The 15,763-nt window shown below is 58.3% G+C and overlaps 1 protein-coding gene across 2 annotated transcripts in view; it reads left to right on the top strand.

Moving 5' to 3' along the window:
* The window catches only part of PLEKHM2 (pleckstrin homology and RUN domain containing M2), a 37,657-nt gene that overhangs the window by 17,752 nt on the left and 4,142 nt on the right, over nucleotides 1–15,763 (top strand). The window contains exons 2-13 of one of the 2 annotated variants that reach the window (XM_072751117.1): nucleotides 4,379–4,485; nucleotides 4,846–4,955; nucleotides 5,474–5,573; nucleotides 6,088–6,175; nucleotides 7,020–7,206; nucleotides 8,473–8,532; nucleotides 11,913–12,141; nucleotides 13,179–14,009; nucleotides 14,205–14,274; nucleotides 14,373–14,463; nucleotides 14,776–14,840; nucleotides 15,218–15,306. In XM_072751117.1, coding sequence (XP_072607218.1) covers nucleotides 4,379–4,485; nucleotides 4,846–4,955; nucleotides 5,474–5,573; nucleotides 6,088–6,175; nucleotides 7,020–7,206; nucleotides 8,473–8,532; nucleotides 11,913–12,141; nucleotides 13,179–14,009; nucleotides 14,205–14,274; nucleotides 14,373–14,463; nucleotides 14,776–14,840; nucleotides 15,218–15,306 — 2,027 coding nt within the window. The remainder of the gene's footprint in view (nucleotides 1–4,378; nucleotides 4,486–4,845; nucleotides 4,956–5,473; nucleotides 5,574–6,087; nucleotides 6,176–7,019; nucleotides 7,207–8,472; nucleotides 8,533–11,912; nucleotides 12,142–13,178; nucleotides 14,010–14,204; nucleotides 14,275–14,372; nucleotides 14,464–14,775; nucleotides 14,841–15,217; nucleotides 15,307–15,763) is intronic. The other variant, XM_072751116.1, reaches the window with a different exon arrangement.

Below are 15,763 nucleotides of genomic sequence, written 5' to 3'. Positions count from 1 at the left end.
CTGTATCTGCACTGTCCAGTTCAGTAGCCACTCACCACCTGGGGCTATTGAACATTTAAAATGTGGGTAGTGCCACCAAAGAACTGAATTGTTAACTGTGTCTAATTTTAATTAATTTAAATGTAACTAGTCGGGGCACCTGGGTGGCTCAGTGGTTGAGCATCTGCCTTCGGCCCAGGTCGTGATCTTGGGGTCCTGGGATCAAGTCCTGCATCAGGCTTCTCCCTCTGCCCATGTCTCTGCCTCTCTCTGTGTCTCTCATGAATAAATAAATTAAATCTTTTAAAAAAATAAAATAAATGTAATTAGTTCTATGAAGCTAGTGGCTGCTATACTGGACAGCTCAAGTCTCTCCCATTTTACAAATGAGAAAAAAATGAAAGTTGAGACAGTTGAGCAGTTTGGCAAAGGTACTCCACTCCATAGTAGCAGAGCCAAGGTTTGGACCCTTGCTTCCTGCCCACAGCCCCCACTCTTCACCACCATGTTACATACTCTTTCTGTTGTAGTTTCTGCAGAAGTGGTTTCCTGGTTGGCAGACTGTTCCCTAAATCATAATATATGTGTGTGTATGCAATCCACCTTGCAGGCAACGTGTGAGACCTACCTAAGAAAGCTGTGAAATTTGCCAAACAATAGAAAAGAAGACCTGCATAAATGTTCCTGTGTGGGAAGACCTAGCCTGGCAACGATACCACTTTTCCTCCCCGAATAATCTCTGGACTCAGTATGATTCTTTTCCAAATCCAAAAAAGGAACTGCATTGAAATTTGATTCTAAAAGATTGTGCTAGAATAGTCAAAACAATTTTGAAAAAGAATAGTTGTGAGATGGGGTGGACTTGTTCTGCTCGTATCAAAATGAGGAATAAAAGTGAAAATAATAAAAAAAAAAATCAGAGACTGGCACAGGAACAGGCAATGGGCTGGTTAAAATAATCTAGACAGGAGGCATGTGAAATCACAAATCAGTATGGGACCCTTAATAAATGTGGAAATGGATTACCTATCCATAAAGTAATAAGGCTCAATCCTTACCTCATGCCACATATAAAGTAGGGATCTAAATGTAAAAGAAGAAACCAAAAAAGTCTGAAAGCTATAGAAGAATAGAAGTACTTTTATATTAGACTGGGGGAAATTGGAAACCGTGAAGGGAAAGGTTGACAGATTTGACTCCATAAAACGTAGACGTTTCTCAATAGGATAAAAAAAACCCCACCTTAAGCAAAATTTAAAGGTCAGTTGACACTGGGCAAAAATAACAATTCAAAGCAACATACAGGATTGAATCCTCCATCAACAAAGAGCTACAACAGACCATCGAGAAAAAGGCAAGCAGATGGAAGATGGAGCAGATTGAAGAGGGAGTTCACAGGAAAAGAAATAGAAATGGTAGGAATGGCTGATAAGAATGTTCAGCTGCACTAGTGATGAGAGAAATCCAATTTAGATCAGGTCCTGGGGCGCCTGACTGGCTCCATCAGAGGAGCACGCGACTCTTGATCCCGGGGTTGTAAGTTCTCAGCCCCACGTTAGGCATAGAGAATACTTAAAATAAAATCTTAAAAAAAAAAAAAAAACAAAACAAAAAAAAAAAAAAAACAAAACAAAAAAAACCCCCAAACAATTAGGTACTGTTTTCCACCAGTTGGACTGTCAGGAATTCGACTAATTATATCCAGGGTTAGCTGGCACAGTGAGAGTGCAAATCGATCCAGCGTTTTAAAAGGCCTGCAGGTTCTCTCACCGTGCAAAGTACTCACACGGGATCCACGGGTGCTCGCCGATCGTGGGGCATCGAGGAGGGGAGACAGCAGCCATTAGCTAAGGCGTCCTATTTTAGCACACAGCGCGGCTCTGAAAAAATGTGGTCGCTCTGTCTGTAATGATACGGAAATAGATGCTTCATACGCTGTTAAGAAAAAGCACATTTGGGAACAATGAGTATAGCATGACCTGGTTTCACTTTTTAAAAAATTGTTTTTAAGTCTGCCTGTGCAGGAAGCGGGTTGGGAGGACACACAAGCCGTTGGCCAGGGAGGGGGGCCAGGAGGTCTTTGTACTTTATTTATTTTTTTAAAAAGGTTTTATTTATTTATTCATGAGAGACACAGAGAGAGAGAGAGAGAGAGACACAGAGAGAGACAGAGAGGGAGAGAGGCAGAGATACAGGCAGAGGGAGAAGCAGGCTCCATGCAGGGAGCCCCATATGGGACTCGATCCTGGGTCGCCAGGATCAGGCCCTGGACTGAAGGCAGCGCTAAACCGCTGAGCCACCCGGGCTGCCCATCTTTGTACTTTATATACACTTCCAGGTTGCTTGAATTTTTATGGTGAGCAAATGTTTTCGGAATAATTGTTTTAAAGGCCTCTTGACCCAAGAAAGGAGTCTGAGTTCCAGCTCTGGCTCCCTCACTGAGCTGACACTCCTAGAAAAGAACTTAACCTCCACTGGTTTTAGCCACCTCCTCTGTTGAAACAAAAACAACATTTAAAAAAAAAGCTTTTCCACGTCTCTTGAGTGTTCTAGTAAGCGTGGCTACTTTTATAATCAAGAAAATGAGTAAATGCCCGGTTTGCTTTCTTAATAACGGAGCCCACCAGATCTCAAAAGATCCCGCCAGCTCTAAGCCTCCCTGATGTCAGATCTGCTCGGGTTTGGGGGCAAAAAGAAGAAGAAAGAAAGGGTGGACACCCGCATGGTGGTTCTCAGCACTGAAGTGGGCAAGACCGTGGGGGGCCGTGGCTGGGAGGGTGGGATGGTTTGCATGAGCTCATTGCTTTCTTTCGGTTCTGGGAACCTTCCTCCCCGGCCTGCTTCACCCGCCTCTAGGGAGGGAGGGCAACCCCACGGGACTGGGGCCTGTGCCCCAGGCCTGGGGCCTGTCCCCGGCCAGCAGGGCTGCTGGGCTTACCCTGGGCCACAGGGAAGAGAGGCTATTTTTGTTGTGGGGCTGAGTGGTTGGCCTCTGGCCAGGAGGCGGGCTTGTCGGCCTGGTTGCTGTAGCTTGCTGCTGCCGTCTCTACCACCCACCCAGACAGCCCTCGAGAACACGATTGTCCCGTGCCAAGAGCTTAAACCTGAGATGCGTGTTCTTCTTGGGTGTCCGTCCCACGTCTGGCCGCTAGAAGGGCAACAGCAGACCAGCATGTGGCTAAAACGAACTTGGAAGCCCTGTGTCCTACGGCTTTACTTGAAAAGGACCCCTGCTTTCTTAGCCCTAACTAACCCCACAGAGCTGCCCTCACCTTCGTCGGCCTTTGCTCAGTGCTGCCGTTCATCTCGCCTCCTGTCCTCGACCTTTTATCCCGCCAGCCAGGAAACAAGCATCCTTCTGGGTGTAGACCCTGACATGAGCCTGGCACACACCTTGACCCGTGTCCATCCTCGTCTGTTTCCATGGGCAAATCCCGGGTCCCGCATCAGCCTCCGGAGCAGGTGCCCTGGTCTGCCGGCCCTTCGTTTGTGCAGAGGAGCAGCTCTGAGCAGGGCTGCTGTGGGATGCAGCTCCGGGAGCAGGGGGCATTTATACAGATAATACCACATGTGGGCCCCGGGGAGGTGTGGCGCCGTGGCCCTGGCTCAAAGCCTGGGACCACCTGGGACCTACACTCAGACCGAGGATCCTGGATCCCTCCCAGCATCAAGCTGTCATTGCGCAGGGCACTAACTGGGTGCCTCTTGGGGACTGGGCTCTGAGGATACTGCCCTCTGGAGCCTGTAGGGGTCAGCGGCTGGTGCGAGCGGGTCGAGGTACACTTCTCTGTTGGTCACCATGGATATCATTTAACTGGTTTTCTTTCTTTTATTTTTGTTTTAATATTCTATTTTTTTAAAGATTATTTATTTGTTCATTCATTCATTCATTCATTCATGAGAGACACAGAGAGAGAGAGAGAGAGAAGCAGAGGGAAGAGCAGGCTCCATGCAGGGAGCCTGACATGGGACTCGATCCCAGGACTCCAGGATCACGACCTGGACTGAAGGTGGCGCTGAGCCACTGGGGCTGCCCTAATTTTTTTTTTAATTTTTTTTATTATTTATTTATGTAGTCATACAGAGAGAGAGAGAGAGGCAGAGACATAGGCAGAGGGAGAAGCAGGCTCCATGCACCGGGAGCCTGACGTGGGATTCGATCCCGGGTCTCCAGGATCGCGCCCTGGGCCAAAGGCAGGCGCCAAACCGCTGCGCCACCCAGGGATCCCTGCCCTAATATTTTATTTTTAAGTAATGACTACACCCAGCGTGGGGCTGGAACCTCCAACCCCGAGATCAAGCGTCGCGCGCTCCACCCACTGCTTGTCTTAGCTATATCTGCCTCAGCCCTCCTCTTCATCTCTCTGTCTCATTTTGGGTGGATTTCTTCTCCTTTCAGTTGCAGAGCTACTTCGCCGCCTGTGAAGATGAGACCCCCGCCATCCGGAACCACGACAAGGTCCTGCAACGTCTGTGCGAGCACCTGGACCACGCCCTGCTGTACGGGTGAGCTGGAGGTGCTCCCTGCCGAGGAGCCCCGGGGACGTCCCGCGCAGGGTCTGCCTCTCATCCCGCCTCCCGGGGGCCGAAGGAGACTCGCCTCGCTCGGTGGCCGCAGGCTGTCTGTGGTTGCCCGGTGAGCGTCTCTGAGCAGGCGGGAGCGGCCGGACAAGCCGTAGCAGCAGATGAGCCGCGGCGGGAAGGCGGGAAGGTGGGAAGGTGCGGTGGTTGCCCGTGGGCGCCGCCGGGAGCCCGTCCCTTCAGCCTGGAGCTCGGCACCCACATGAAGGGGACCGGGCCGGGCCGGCTGCAGCTTCCCAGGGTGGCCTCCCTCGGGTCACGGCAGCTCCTGTCCTACTTCCTCAGCCTGCAAGACCTCTCATCTGGCTACTGGGTGCTTGTGGTGCATTTCACCCGGAGAGAGGCCATCAAACAGATCGAGGTGCTGCAGCACGTGGCCACCAACCTGGGGCGCAGTGAGTAGCACCAGCACGACGCTGCGGGCAGCCGGGGGCTCCGGGGGCCTGGGGGTCAGCCCCGGCGAGGCTGAGGGCCGGGGGCGGGCAGCTGCTGGTGCCCTGCACGTAACAATTAAGGGGGTGGGTGGAAGGAGAGTGAGGTGCTAAGGAGAACCCGACTCCTATGGAATCCCAGAGCCCGATCCCGGAACGGGGAGCCTGGCCCCTCTCCCTGAGCGAGGATCAGTGTTAGCCGGCAGGATCGGTGCACGCAGGACGGTGCACAGTCCTTAGGCTTCTCGACCCACCTGGAGTTTGTACCCTGCGCTCCCGGTCAGAGTTCACTGGCCTGCCACCAGCGAGGGTCTGACTAGGGAACACAGATTTCAGGGGTGACGGCACCCCCCACGAGAGAGGAGGCTGTCAGAGTGCTTGAGCCCCTCGGCTACCCTTGCTGCCCTTCCTGCCCTCGCTTGGCCGAGAGAGCCAGCCCCTGACAGACCTTCCCTCTGGTCACTCCTGCCCTTCATTTGCAGGCAGGGCCTGGCTGTACCTGGCGCTCAACGAGAACTCCCTGGAAAGCTACCTGCGGCTGTTTCAGGAGAACCTGGGTCTGCTGCATAAGTACTACGTCAAGTGAGTGTCTGGAACAGTTTGTCTCACGCAGCCCCGGAGCTCCCGTTGAACCTCGTCCCAAACACTCTTGTCACTTGCACACATCACGGTGTGCCGCGTTGGAGGCCCAGCCCGGCGTGGCATGCCGAGAGCCCGTCAGAGATGGCCGAAGAGCCTCAGCACCCTGCGTCTCATGGCTCTGCCAGGAGTACGGTTCCAAACGCTCCGCCCCCGCCCAGCCCTCAGACCTTACTAGAATGCTCAGCCTTTGCTCGGCTGCTGCCAGAACAAAGCATTTATGTCATCTGCTAAGAGCCAGATGAACCCTAGGCAGGCCCCGGATCTGAAGACCATGCCGACCGTGCCGTGGGGCTCCAAACCCAGGAGGAGGTGCTCCAACGGAGTGGGTGAAGGCTGCCCCAAGCTGGGTGCCCTCCAGGCAGTGGGGATGTCACATGTCAAATTTCAACACAGCCGGCTCGCCAGCGAGGTTGGGGCCAAGCTGGTAACCATCGTCCCTCCTCCTGTCTCACAGGAATGCCCTGGTCTGCAGCCACGATCACCTGACTCTCTTCCTGACCTTGGTGTCTGGGCTGGAGTTCATTCGATTCGACCTGGATCTGGTGAGACGCCCGGGCTCTTGCTGCCTCTAGGGGCAGACGTGCGGTTTCACTTCCCTGGTCCCTCTCAGGGAGCCTGTGAGTGTGACTGAGCCTGAGCCACCCCCCAGCCCCGTTTGTTCAGGGTCAGAAGAGTGGAACTGAATGGAAGGGGGTGATTCTCTCTTGGCTTCTCTAAGCCAGAATCCTAGTTCAGGGGACTCCCTCCTGCCTCTCTTCTAGACTTGGAGAAAAGATACACTGCCTGGAAAATTTAGCATTTTTTTTAAATTTTTATTTATTTATGATAGTCACACAGAGAGAGAGAGAGAGAGAGGGGCAGAGACACAGGCAGAGGGAGAAGCAGGCTCCATGCACCGGGAGCCCGACGTGGGACTCGATCCCAGGTCTCCAGGATCGCGCCCTGGGGCCAAAGGCAGGCGCCAAACCGCTGCGCCACCCAGGGATCCCTGGAAAATTTAGCATTAATGTACCCTCCTTGTTGTTTAGGATGTGAGTGTTGTTTTTGTGGGGTTTTTTTTTAATGATTTTATTTATTTATTCCTGAGAGACACAGAGAGAGAGGCAGAGACACTTGCAGAGGGGGAAGCAGGCTCCCTACAGGGACCCCATGTGGGACTTACTCCCAGGACCCCAGGGTCACGCCCTGAGCCAGAGGCAGATACTCAACCATTGGGCCACCCAGGCGTCCCTTGCATTACTCCCTTAGCGACTTATTTCGGAATGTAGCGCCGCAAGCCCCCTGATTTCCCAGAGGAGAGCAAGCATGGGAGGTAGGACGGCGGCAGGTCTGCCCAGGCCACCGAGGCCTCCGCAGCCAAGCCTGCTCCCTGCGTTCTCCTCTCAGGACGCTCCGTACTTAGACTTGGCCCCCTACATGCCTGACTACTACAAACCCCAGTACCTGCTGGACTTCGAAGACCGCCTCCCCAGCTCGGTGCAGGGCTCGGACAGCCTGTCCCTCAACTCCTTCAACTCCGTCACCTCCACCAACCTGGAGTGGGATGACAGCGCCATCGCCCCGTCCAGTGAGGGTAAGCGCCTCGGGCAGAAGGCAGCCACGCTGTGCTGTGGCACTGGTGCTGGAGCCACTTACACTTGGCTGGGTGACGGGTCTCTGGGGGAGACTGGAAGTTCAACGGGGCCGAGCATTTTCCAGGCCTTCATTCGTTTCCTCAGCATCTCCGTGGTCGGTGGAACACTGGTTCTGGGGACGAAAGGCCAAGATGAGACCGTGTGAATCCAGAAGGCTAGGGCCGCAGGCCTGGGGCCGGGGAGAGGGCGCGGGGTGGGCGGTGTTCTAAGTGAGGAAGGATTGACTGTGTGCCCGGAAGCTCCCTGCCATTGTAGGGGTGAGTGCTGCCTGCCCGGGGCGGTCAGACTCTGGTCCTAGGCAGAAAGAGGCTGAGCAGCCCCTGCAGGGAGGAGAGAGCCAGGTGGGTCCGGGGTGTAGTGGAGACTTGCCCCTGTCTCCTGAGCCCACCTGATTTCTGAGGCCCTCCTGCACCTGCTAGGGTGTTAGCACCAACGGCATCCACTGCATCAAAGTGGGAAAAAGTTGTCAAGTCTGTAGGTCATCTTGTCGTCTTGATCCAATGACTGATTGGAGCAGCCTGGTTTCTTTCAAACCTTAGGCTTCTGCGTTCATTTGAAAAACTGGCGGTTTCTCCACCTTCACCCCCACGTGGGAAACGAGAGCTCTTCATTTACTGCACCTGCCTCACCTCCAGGGAAGGAGACCCCAAGCACGAGTTCAGCCCTCAGGGCTCCCTGGAAGTGCTTTGGCCTTGCGACCTTGGCCTTCTTTCTTCATGAAAGCTTGTGCAATGGGCCCAAGGTCCATGAGGCCGGTTACTTCCAGCCTTGTTAGCAAGGCTTGCATTGCTCCTTGTACGAGCAGAGGGCAGTGGCTCAGTCTCCTCGGATTGGGCTCATGGGCCGCCTCCCAGAAGGCAGCGGCCGGGCCCTGAAGGGGTAGTCAGGCCGTCCACAGTGGAGGTGTCCCCCTGACCCCACCTCACCCCCGATGCTGGGTTCAGAGGAAAGGAAGGCAGGGGATGGGAGCCCACGCTCTTCTCAGCCAGAACCAGGTCCTGGGGCTGGCAAGGATTGTCCCCAGGGTCTTCCCAGCAACCCAGCTGAGAAGCAACGTGAGCTCCCTAAAGCCATTAGAGAAAATGCAGAAAGTTCACCCTTTTTCCTCTCTCGTTTTCTCCCCATGCCTCCCGCCCACCACCCCCACCCTCCCTGTCCCTCCACTGCCTGTTTCTAATCTTCAGTTTTGTCCCCCGTTTTTATAGATTATGATTTTGGAGATGTGTTTCCAGCAGTGCCGTCTGTACCCAGCACAGACTGGGAAGGTGGGCCAGAGTCCGCTGTTACCCTCTTTTCCTGTTTTGCTGCGTTTCTGTGCCAAGCTTGCTGCATGATTCGAAATCAGCTCGTTGTTTATAATAATGTCAATGATCCTAATAAAGCCAAGTTTGGTGTTCAAATAGATGGAATTCTGCAGTAGGAGAACTTGACCCCAATTCTAGGCAAACCCCTTCTCCTGGTGCAGGGCTCCTGCCTTTACGCGGTGGCCTCGTGGCGTCACCAGGTGACTGTGTTGCAGGTCCCCAGAGATCACCCTCCCCCTTTCTGATGCTCGTGGAAGCACCAGGTACGTGTAGGGAATTGCCAGCTCCTGGGGTGCCAGTGGCCTGACCAGCGGTGAGCTGAGACTTGTTCTGGAAAGCGTAGGTTGAACCTGCAGATCATAAGCTCCTTTAGGTCAGATGTGCTTCTGGGTCAGAAGCCTCAAGAAGTGGAGGCAGAGGTCTCGACCCCCCTGCTCCGGTGTGGGTGGCTTCCTCCCCGGTGGTGTTGAGAGACTGAGGATCCCGATGGGCGAGATTGCCCAGGCACAGCCGAAACTTCCTACAGGGAGATTCTCCGAGAGGTTTTAAGGCAGATTAAAATCCAGGCTGTGGGCCTCCCACCTGCCCACTAGGCGGCAGCAGCGCTCGGGCTCCCCGGCTGGGCTTCTGGAAACCAGGCGGCTCTACCGCACGTTCCCATGATTACTGAAAGCACAAGGCTCGTTTCTGAGGGGTTAATGCTTCCTCCTTAGATCTGAGGCCAGAACCCCCACCCCCCGGGAGGCAGAGCCTGCTGCCCTGTGGGCTGCTGCTGCCCAGGGCCAGCCCCGGGGGGAGCGGCTCTGGCTGCTGACTGCTCCCGGGGCAGGAGGGGCAGGAGGCGAAGGTGCCTCTTTCCACTGCTCCAGAGCTGGCCCCTTGTTACCAGCGCCGTGATCTCTGAGTAACGGATGACAGATGATCTTTTTCCGAGGAATGTATGAAATAGCTTAGTTTGTAGGGAAATAAGATATGGCCTTGGGGAAAATTAATTATATCATCTGGCCAAGAGAGTAGCCCTGGAGAGTGCCACGGGTTAGTTAAGACGAAATCCAGAATTCCATCGTAACATCGTTTATCGGCTCAGCCTCTCTTCTTGCAGTGCACATGCTGGGCATTGGTTTCTCCCCCTCTGATTCTAACCACTAACCCCCTCCTGACCCAGCTCCTTGCCGCCCTTTGCAGTCACCTGACAAGCAGGGCCCGACCTTCTTCCGCAGCCCTCCAGAGCTCCCGGTGGCCTGAGAACTAACAATCTGGGTTGCACTGCTTGCTCAGGCTGGGCCGGGCTGGGCTCCAGGGCGGGGTGAGCTTTGTCCCCACCATGGTCTCCTGCTTTCCTGAGTCCCCAGGTCTGCTCCGGCAGCTCACCTGGGGAGGCTTTGTCTTCTCCTTCCACCTGGAGGAAAGCAGGATTTGGGGGCAGCTCCAAACTCTGGGCCCAGGGGCAGGGGTGGGGGTGGCCTTCTGTGGTCTTTGGCTTGTTTACAGAGCTGGTGGGTAACCCAGCCCTGACACCCACCACGTCCCGTGGCCTGCTCACTCACTGGGCGGGACTCCTCCCACAAGCAACTGCAGACCCCTAGGGGCTGGGATGGCAACGTAGGGCCTCACGGGAACCGGGACAACAATGTAGGGCCTCACGGGACCTGGGGCAACAATGTAGGGCCTCACAGGACCCAGGACGACAATGTAGGGCCTCACGGGACCCGGGACAACAATGTAGGGCCTCACAGGACCCAGGACGACAATGTAGGGCCTCACGGGACCCGGGACAACAATGTAGGGCCTCACAGGACCCAGGACGACAATGTAGGGCCTCACGGGACCCGGGATGACAATGTAGGGCCTCACGGGATCCGGGACGACAATGTAGGGCCTCATGGGACCCGGGACAGCAATGTAGGGCCTCATGGGACCCAGGACAACAATGTAGGGCCTCGCGGGACCTGGGACAACAATGTAGGGCCTCACAGGACCCTTTTTTGAGACCTAAGGGCAAGGTTTTCCCCATGTGAGCACTGAGGCTGTGGGGGCCCAGGGCATCTGCAGGAAGTCTCGTATGTCACTCGTGATTTTCTGGCTGGGCTGGCAATGGCTTCTGGCCCCCACCTTTGTCCTTATATTAAAAGACAATGTACTTTTAAAAAAATGGATGATGTGCTGCATCAGCAGACAGCTGCCCAGTGGTTTCCAAGACCCACTAGGAAGTGGACAGCAGGTTGGGCGGTTCCAGATGAGGCTGAGGATGGGAAGCATGTTTGCCACGTCTCCTGTGGGCAGATCATGGCCAACAAGATGTGTGTAAGCTGGCCAGTGAGGCGTGACCATCCCGTGTCCCGTGCCATTAGCTCTCAGCCGACCTCTCTGACAGCTGGGCCTGCGTTCCCTGCCGCGGCGGCTCCATCTGCCACCAGATAATGCCCCGTGTGCTCTCCGTGCTCCTGTTTCTGGGCTGGCTGGGTGGGGGCATGGGGGTGGGGGGGCAGTTAAACCCGCCCCTCTCTGGAGAGGAAGCATCCCCTGCCCCCCTTCTCCCCCAGGTGGAGCCAAGGGTGAGGGGGACTCAGAAAGGACCCGCAGGAAGGCAGAGACTTGAGCGAGATGGAGTTCCCAGCTCTCGCCCTAACGGGGTGCCTGGTCCTGCCCCCCGCTGTGGGGGTGTGACCATGTCAGGGAGAGAAGCAGCCTTGGGGGCACCCACTCGCCACACCTCCCTTCCCTTTGCATCTCCTTGGCGCCCCGGCCTCATCCTCCCTACTGTGCTCTGGGCCCTTCCGCCTTTCCACCTTGCTCCTCGCCCCCTGGACTCCCTCTCCTGCCTCTCAGCCCCTCCCCGCAGCTTCTCTGATCCCCGCTGTCTCCTTCTATTTTCTCTCCCTTTTTTGCTTTTTATCTGCCTCTGGTGGGCAGAGCGGGGACCCTCCAGGGGACTTTGGGTGTGTCAGCCCTGCCGTGGCCGGTGGCACTGAAGGGGCTGCCGGGGACCCCTCTGGCTCCCTCTGACGGAGGGCTCTAAGGTTAACTTCTTGAGGCATCAAGGTCACCGTCCCTGAGGGGCCTCAGCCCGGAGCTGGTTAACCTCGGGGCTCGGCCAAGTCGCTGGGAGCTCTCGCGGGTTCTCGGTGGCGGGGCGATGGTGTCGCTCCAGGTCACTCTTAAAGCACAGATCCCGGGTCCTGTTGGTCTGGGCCTCTACTCCTCAGTCAGGGCCACCCCGACCAGATTTCCCCGGGAGGAGGAGGAGCTCAGCTGCCTCCGTCGTGAGATAAGGCAAGCTCTGGGGTCCGGGGGCCCCAGGTGGCGTCTGACGGGCTGCCTCTTGTTTCCCGTCCTCCCAGATGGAGACCTCACAGACACGGTCAGCGGCCCCCGCTCCACTGCTTCCGACCTGACCAGCAGCAAGGCTTCCACCAAGAGTCCCACCCAGCGCCACAACCCCTTCAGTGAGGACCCAGCAGAGACGGTGTCCTCCTCCGACACCACCCCTGTGCACACCACCTCTCAGGAGAAGGGGGAACCCCACACTCTCGACCTGCCGGACGCCTGCACAGAGCTCGAAGTCATTAGGTCAGTGGGGAGGGGCCCCGGGAGAAGTGGGGTGAGCATCCCCGTGTCCGGCCCGTCCACCCCTCGCATCACGTTTCAGTCCACGCACGCCGGGACCCTGCCCCCCGGGGGCAGATAGGCGTCTTCCTGGAGATGAAGTGGTTCTCCAGGAGTTCTTCAGGCAAGAAGAAACAGGGCCCGAGCCCAGGAGACGCTGTGGCCCAGGTCTCCAGGGCCGGAAGGTCACCTTCTCCCCGGGGGCTTCTTGGAATGTCGATGTACCGTTTCTGCGATCTGTGCTCATTCTGGCTCCGTGTGGCTCCCTGAAGGGGAAGTGTCTCCATCAGTAGACAGGGACCTTCAGGGAAGGGAAGGAGGAGGCGCGGGGCAGATTGGGACGCTCTGGGCCCAGAGCCTCCCGGGCTCCCTGACCTCCCCCCGCTCCTGCCCCTGAGACTCTCCACGCTGAGTAAGATGCTGTGCGTGTCGTACCCTCCGAGGCTTGCTGGCCCGAGGCGGGGGTCGGGGTCCCGCTCTGCGGGCCGGTTCAAGGCCTGAGCAGCTTAAGTGGCTCCGATCTGGGGTCGCCTTGCCAGACCCATTCCAGCCACCCTGCAACCAAAGAAGTGTGAGCCCAGAAGACTTCGAGTGCACTTCTGGTTGAGCCATCCCTGGTGATAACCTGCTGGGAAGTGAGGTCAGCTCAGGGTCCGTTGGCCACATCCCAAGGGGAGGGCCAAGTGGAGGTGCCATCGTTCTGACCGACCAGGGCCTGTGTTTGCTCCCGAGAGCACAGCTGGCACAGCTGCGTCCTCAGCTAGAACTCGTGGGACGGGCTCAGGGGTTCCTCGGGTCCCCACCTCCTCCAGCAACGGGGCGTACCTCAGGGCCTGAGCTGCTCCGGCCCCCTGGCCTGGCGCCTCCCACCCAGGACCTCTGAAGCTCTGGCTGTGCCCTCAGAGGTCACATGCCCAGATCCCCTCTCTAGACCCGGCCCACCTGATCGCCCAGTACTGCGGCGCTCAGGCCGTAAGCCTGCCCCATCGCTCCCGTCCCAGGGTCACGAAGAAGAAGAAGACGGGCAAGAAGAAGAAGGCGAGGTCGGATGAGGAGGCCAGCCCCCTCCACCCCTCCTCCACCCAGGACGGCTGTGCCCGGCGCGGGGGCGATGGTGACAGCCTTGTCGGCAGCCCGGGCCTGGGGCGGGCGTCCCCGGACGCCACCTTCACTGCCCCCCAGGAGGAGGGAGAGGGGCCCAGCAGCACGGCCGAGAGCAGCGAGCTCTCGGAGCCCGGCCAGGTGGGCCTGCTTATCCCCGAGATGAAGGACACGTCCATGGAGCGCTTGGGGCAGCCCCTGAGCAAGGTGATCGACCAGCTCCACGGGCAGCTGGACCCCAGCACCTGGCGCTCCCACGCCCGGTCCCCAGACCAGTCCTTTCGGACCGGCTCTCCCGGGGACGCCCCGGAGAAGCCGCCATTTTGCGACTTTAGTGAGGGGCTTCCAGCCCCCATGGACTTCTACCGCTTTACCGTCGAGAGTCCAAGCGCTCTTACATCAGGTGGCGGCCACCATGACCCTGCAGGGCCTGGCCAACCGCTGCATGTTCCTGGTAGCCCTGAGACTGCTGGCCAAGAAGAGGGAGGAGGAGCAAGAGGGGCACAGACGCCCGGGCCCCTAGAGCGCGCCCCGAGGGAGCCCCGGGAACTGGCCCCTGAGTCGCCCCTGGCCCGGGAGCCGCCCGGGCCTGAACCGGAGCCGGGGACCCGCGAGGCTCTTTGCCAGCTCAAGCGAGACCGGCCCAGCCCGTGCGTGAGCAGCGCTGAGGACTCGGGGGTGGACGAGGGGCAGGGGAGCCCGTCGGACACGACCCACTCGGCGGAGTTCAGGTGAGCGGGGCCCTCGGGCCGCCGGCCTGACGCTCGCTCCCGGCGGGCATCTGTCCTCCGGGTACCCCGAGCGCAGCCGCGGGCGCCCCAGCCTGGGCGGGGGGCGGGGTGGGCTGTGAGTGTCCCCCGCACCCCGTCGGCTCCGCCTGCCCCTGGCCTAGCCTGACACCCTCCCCACGCGTGTCCGTCTCTCAGGGTGGACAACAATCACTTACTCCTGCTGATGATCCACGTGTTTCGAGAAAACGAAGAGCAGCTCTTCAAAGTAAGTCCCGGGAGCTCAAGGACGGGGCGGGAAGGCCTGCGGGCCGGCCGGGGCGGCGGGGCCGGGGTGCCTGAGCCCGCTCTGTGTCGGCCCCGCAGATGATCCGGATGAGTACCGGGCACATGGAGGGCAACCTGCAGCTGCTCTACGTGCTGCTCACGGACTGCTACGTCTACCTGCTTCGGAAAGGTGCCTGCCGCCCCGGGCCCGGCCAGAGGCAGAGGACGAGACTGACTCCCTCCCTTTCTCTGTGCCCCCCACCCCGGCTCTTGGCCGCCTGGTGGTGACCGAAACACCCCAGCGAGTGCCACCGGCCGTCCCGGCAGCCCCGTGGGAGCCGGGGCCTGCCTGCCACGAGCCCCGCGCCCTCCGCCTCCTCCACCGTGTCAGATCGCAGGGCAGGGACGGGTCCTCTCTCAGAGAGGCCAGGTCTTAGACATGGGGCAGGGGGAGGGAAAAGAGGCCACTGCGAGTTATAGGCATCGGGGTCTCCTCTCTCAGGGGCCGCGGAGAAGCCATACCTGGTGGAAGAGGCTGTTTCTTACAATGAACTTGACTATGTGTCGGTGAGTGCAGGCTCTGCAGTTGCCATACGCTGTAGGACAGGGCCCCTCGGGCCACCCACCCGGCCACCCACAGTCGGAGCTGCAGAGGAGGCGTGTCCTGCCTTGGCCCCAGCGCCCCCGGGGTGGGGCGTCAGCTTATCTCTCGAGCAGCTTCTACAGGTGATGCGGGGGATAAGAACCGAGTCTGAGATGCCTCTTCATCCACCATATTTCTGACCATCCCTCCCCAGCTCTCGCCAGGGTCCCAGGCCCCTGGGGCTCTCCCTGCGGCCACTCCAGGGCGTGCTTCCTCCCTCCCCAGCAGCCCTCACCTGGCCGGGCTGCCTCTTCCGCAGCAGCCAAGCCCCGTGCGCATGTGAAGCTGTTGTTTCCGGCAGGTGGGCCTCGACCAGCAGACGGTGAAGCTGGTGTGCACCAACCGCAGGAAGCAGTTTCTGCTGGACACGGCCGACGTGGCCCTGGCCGAGTGAGTGACATGCCCCTGGCCCCCCCACCTCCCCTGGCCTGTAGCCCCCGCCCCTAGGGATGGAGGGTGCAAGGTAGGAAACAGAGAAGTGGAGATCAGGTGTGTTCCCTCTGGCACCTGCTGGAAGCGTGCAAGCACACTGACGGACCCACGTCATCAGCTCAGGTGACCTCAGACCCTGTGTAGCCTCCAGAGAGGACTGGCCTGAGGGCTGACGTGAGTTATCAGCAGGAACACGAGTCCGGCTGCTGGGCCACGGGGCCATGGGCGCCCCCCCCCCATGCCTTCATACAGAAATTACTGGTAGTGAGATCGTGTCGTTGTACTGACTTGGGTCCCACCCACACCGGTTCCGCTGCACCACCGGGGCTGGTCCTCCCTCGCCGGCAGCGCCCAGGCCCCTGGCCACTGGGAATGGCCTTTCCAGGTCATCGTTTGAGGCCAGTGATCACTGGGC

Source organism: Vulpes vulpes, chromosome 2 (assembly GCF_048418805.1).
Source record: "Vulpes vulpes isolate BD-2025 chromosome 2, VulVul3, whole genome shotgun sequence".
Classification (NCBI taxonomy): Eukaryota; Metazoa; Chordata; class Mammalia; order Carnivora; family Canidae; genus Vulpes; species Vulpes vulpes.
The sequence above is the reverse complement of the archived record's forward strand: the minus strand, read 5'-3'. Positions and strand labels throughout refer to the sequence as shown.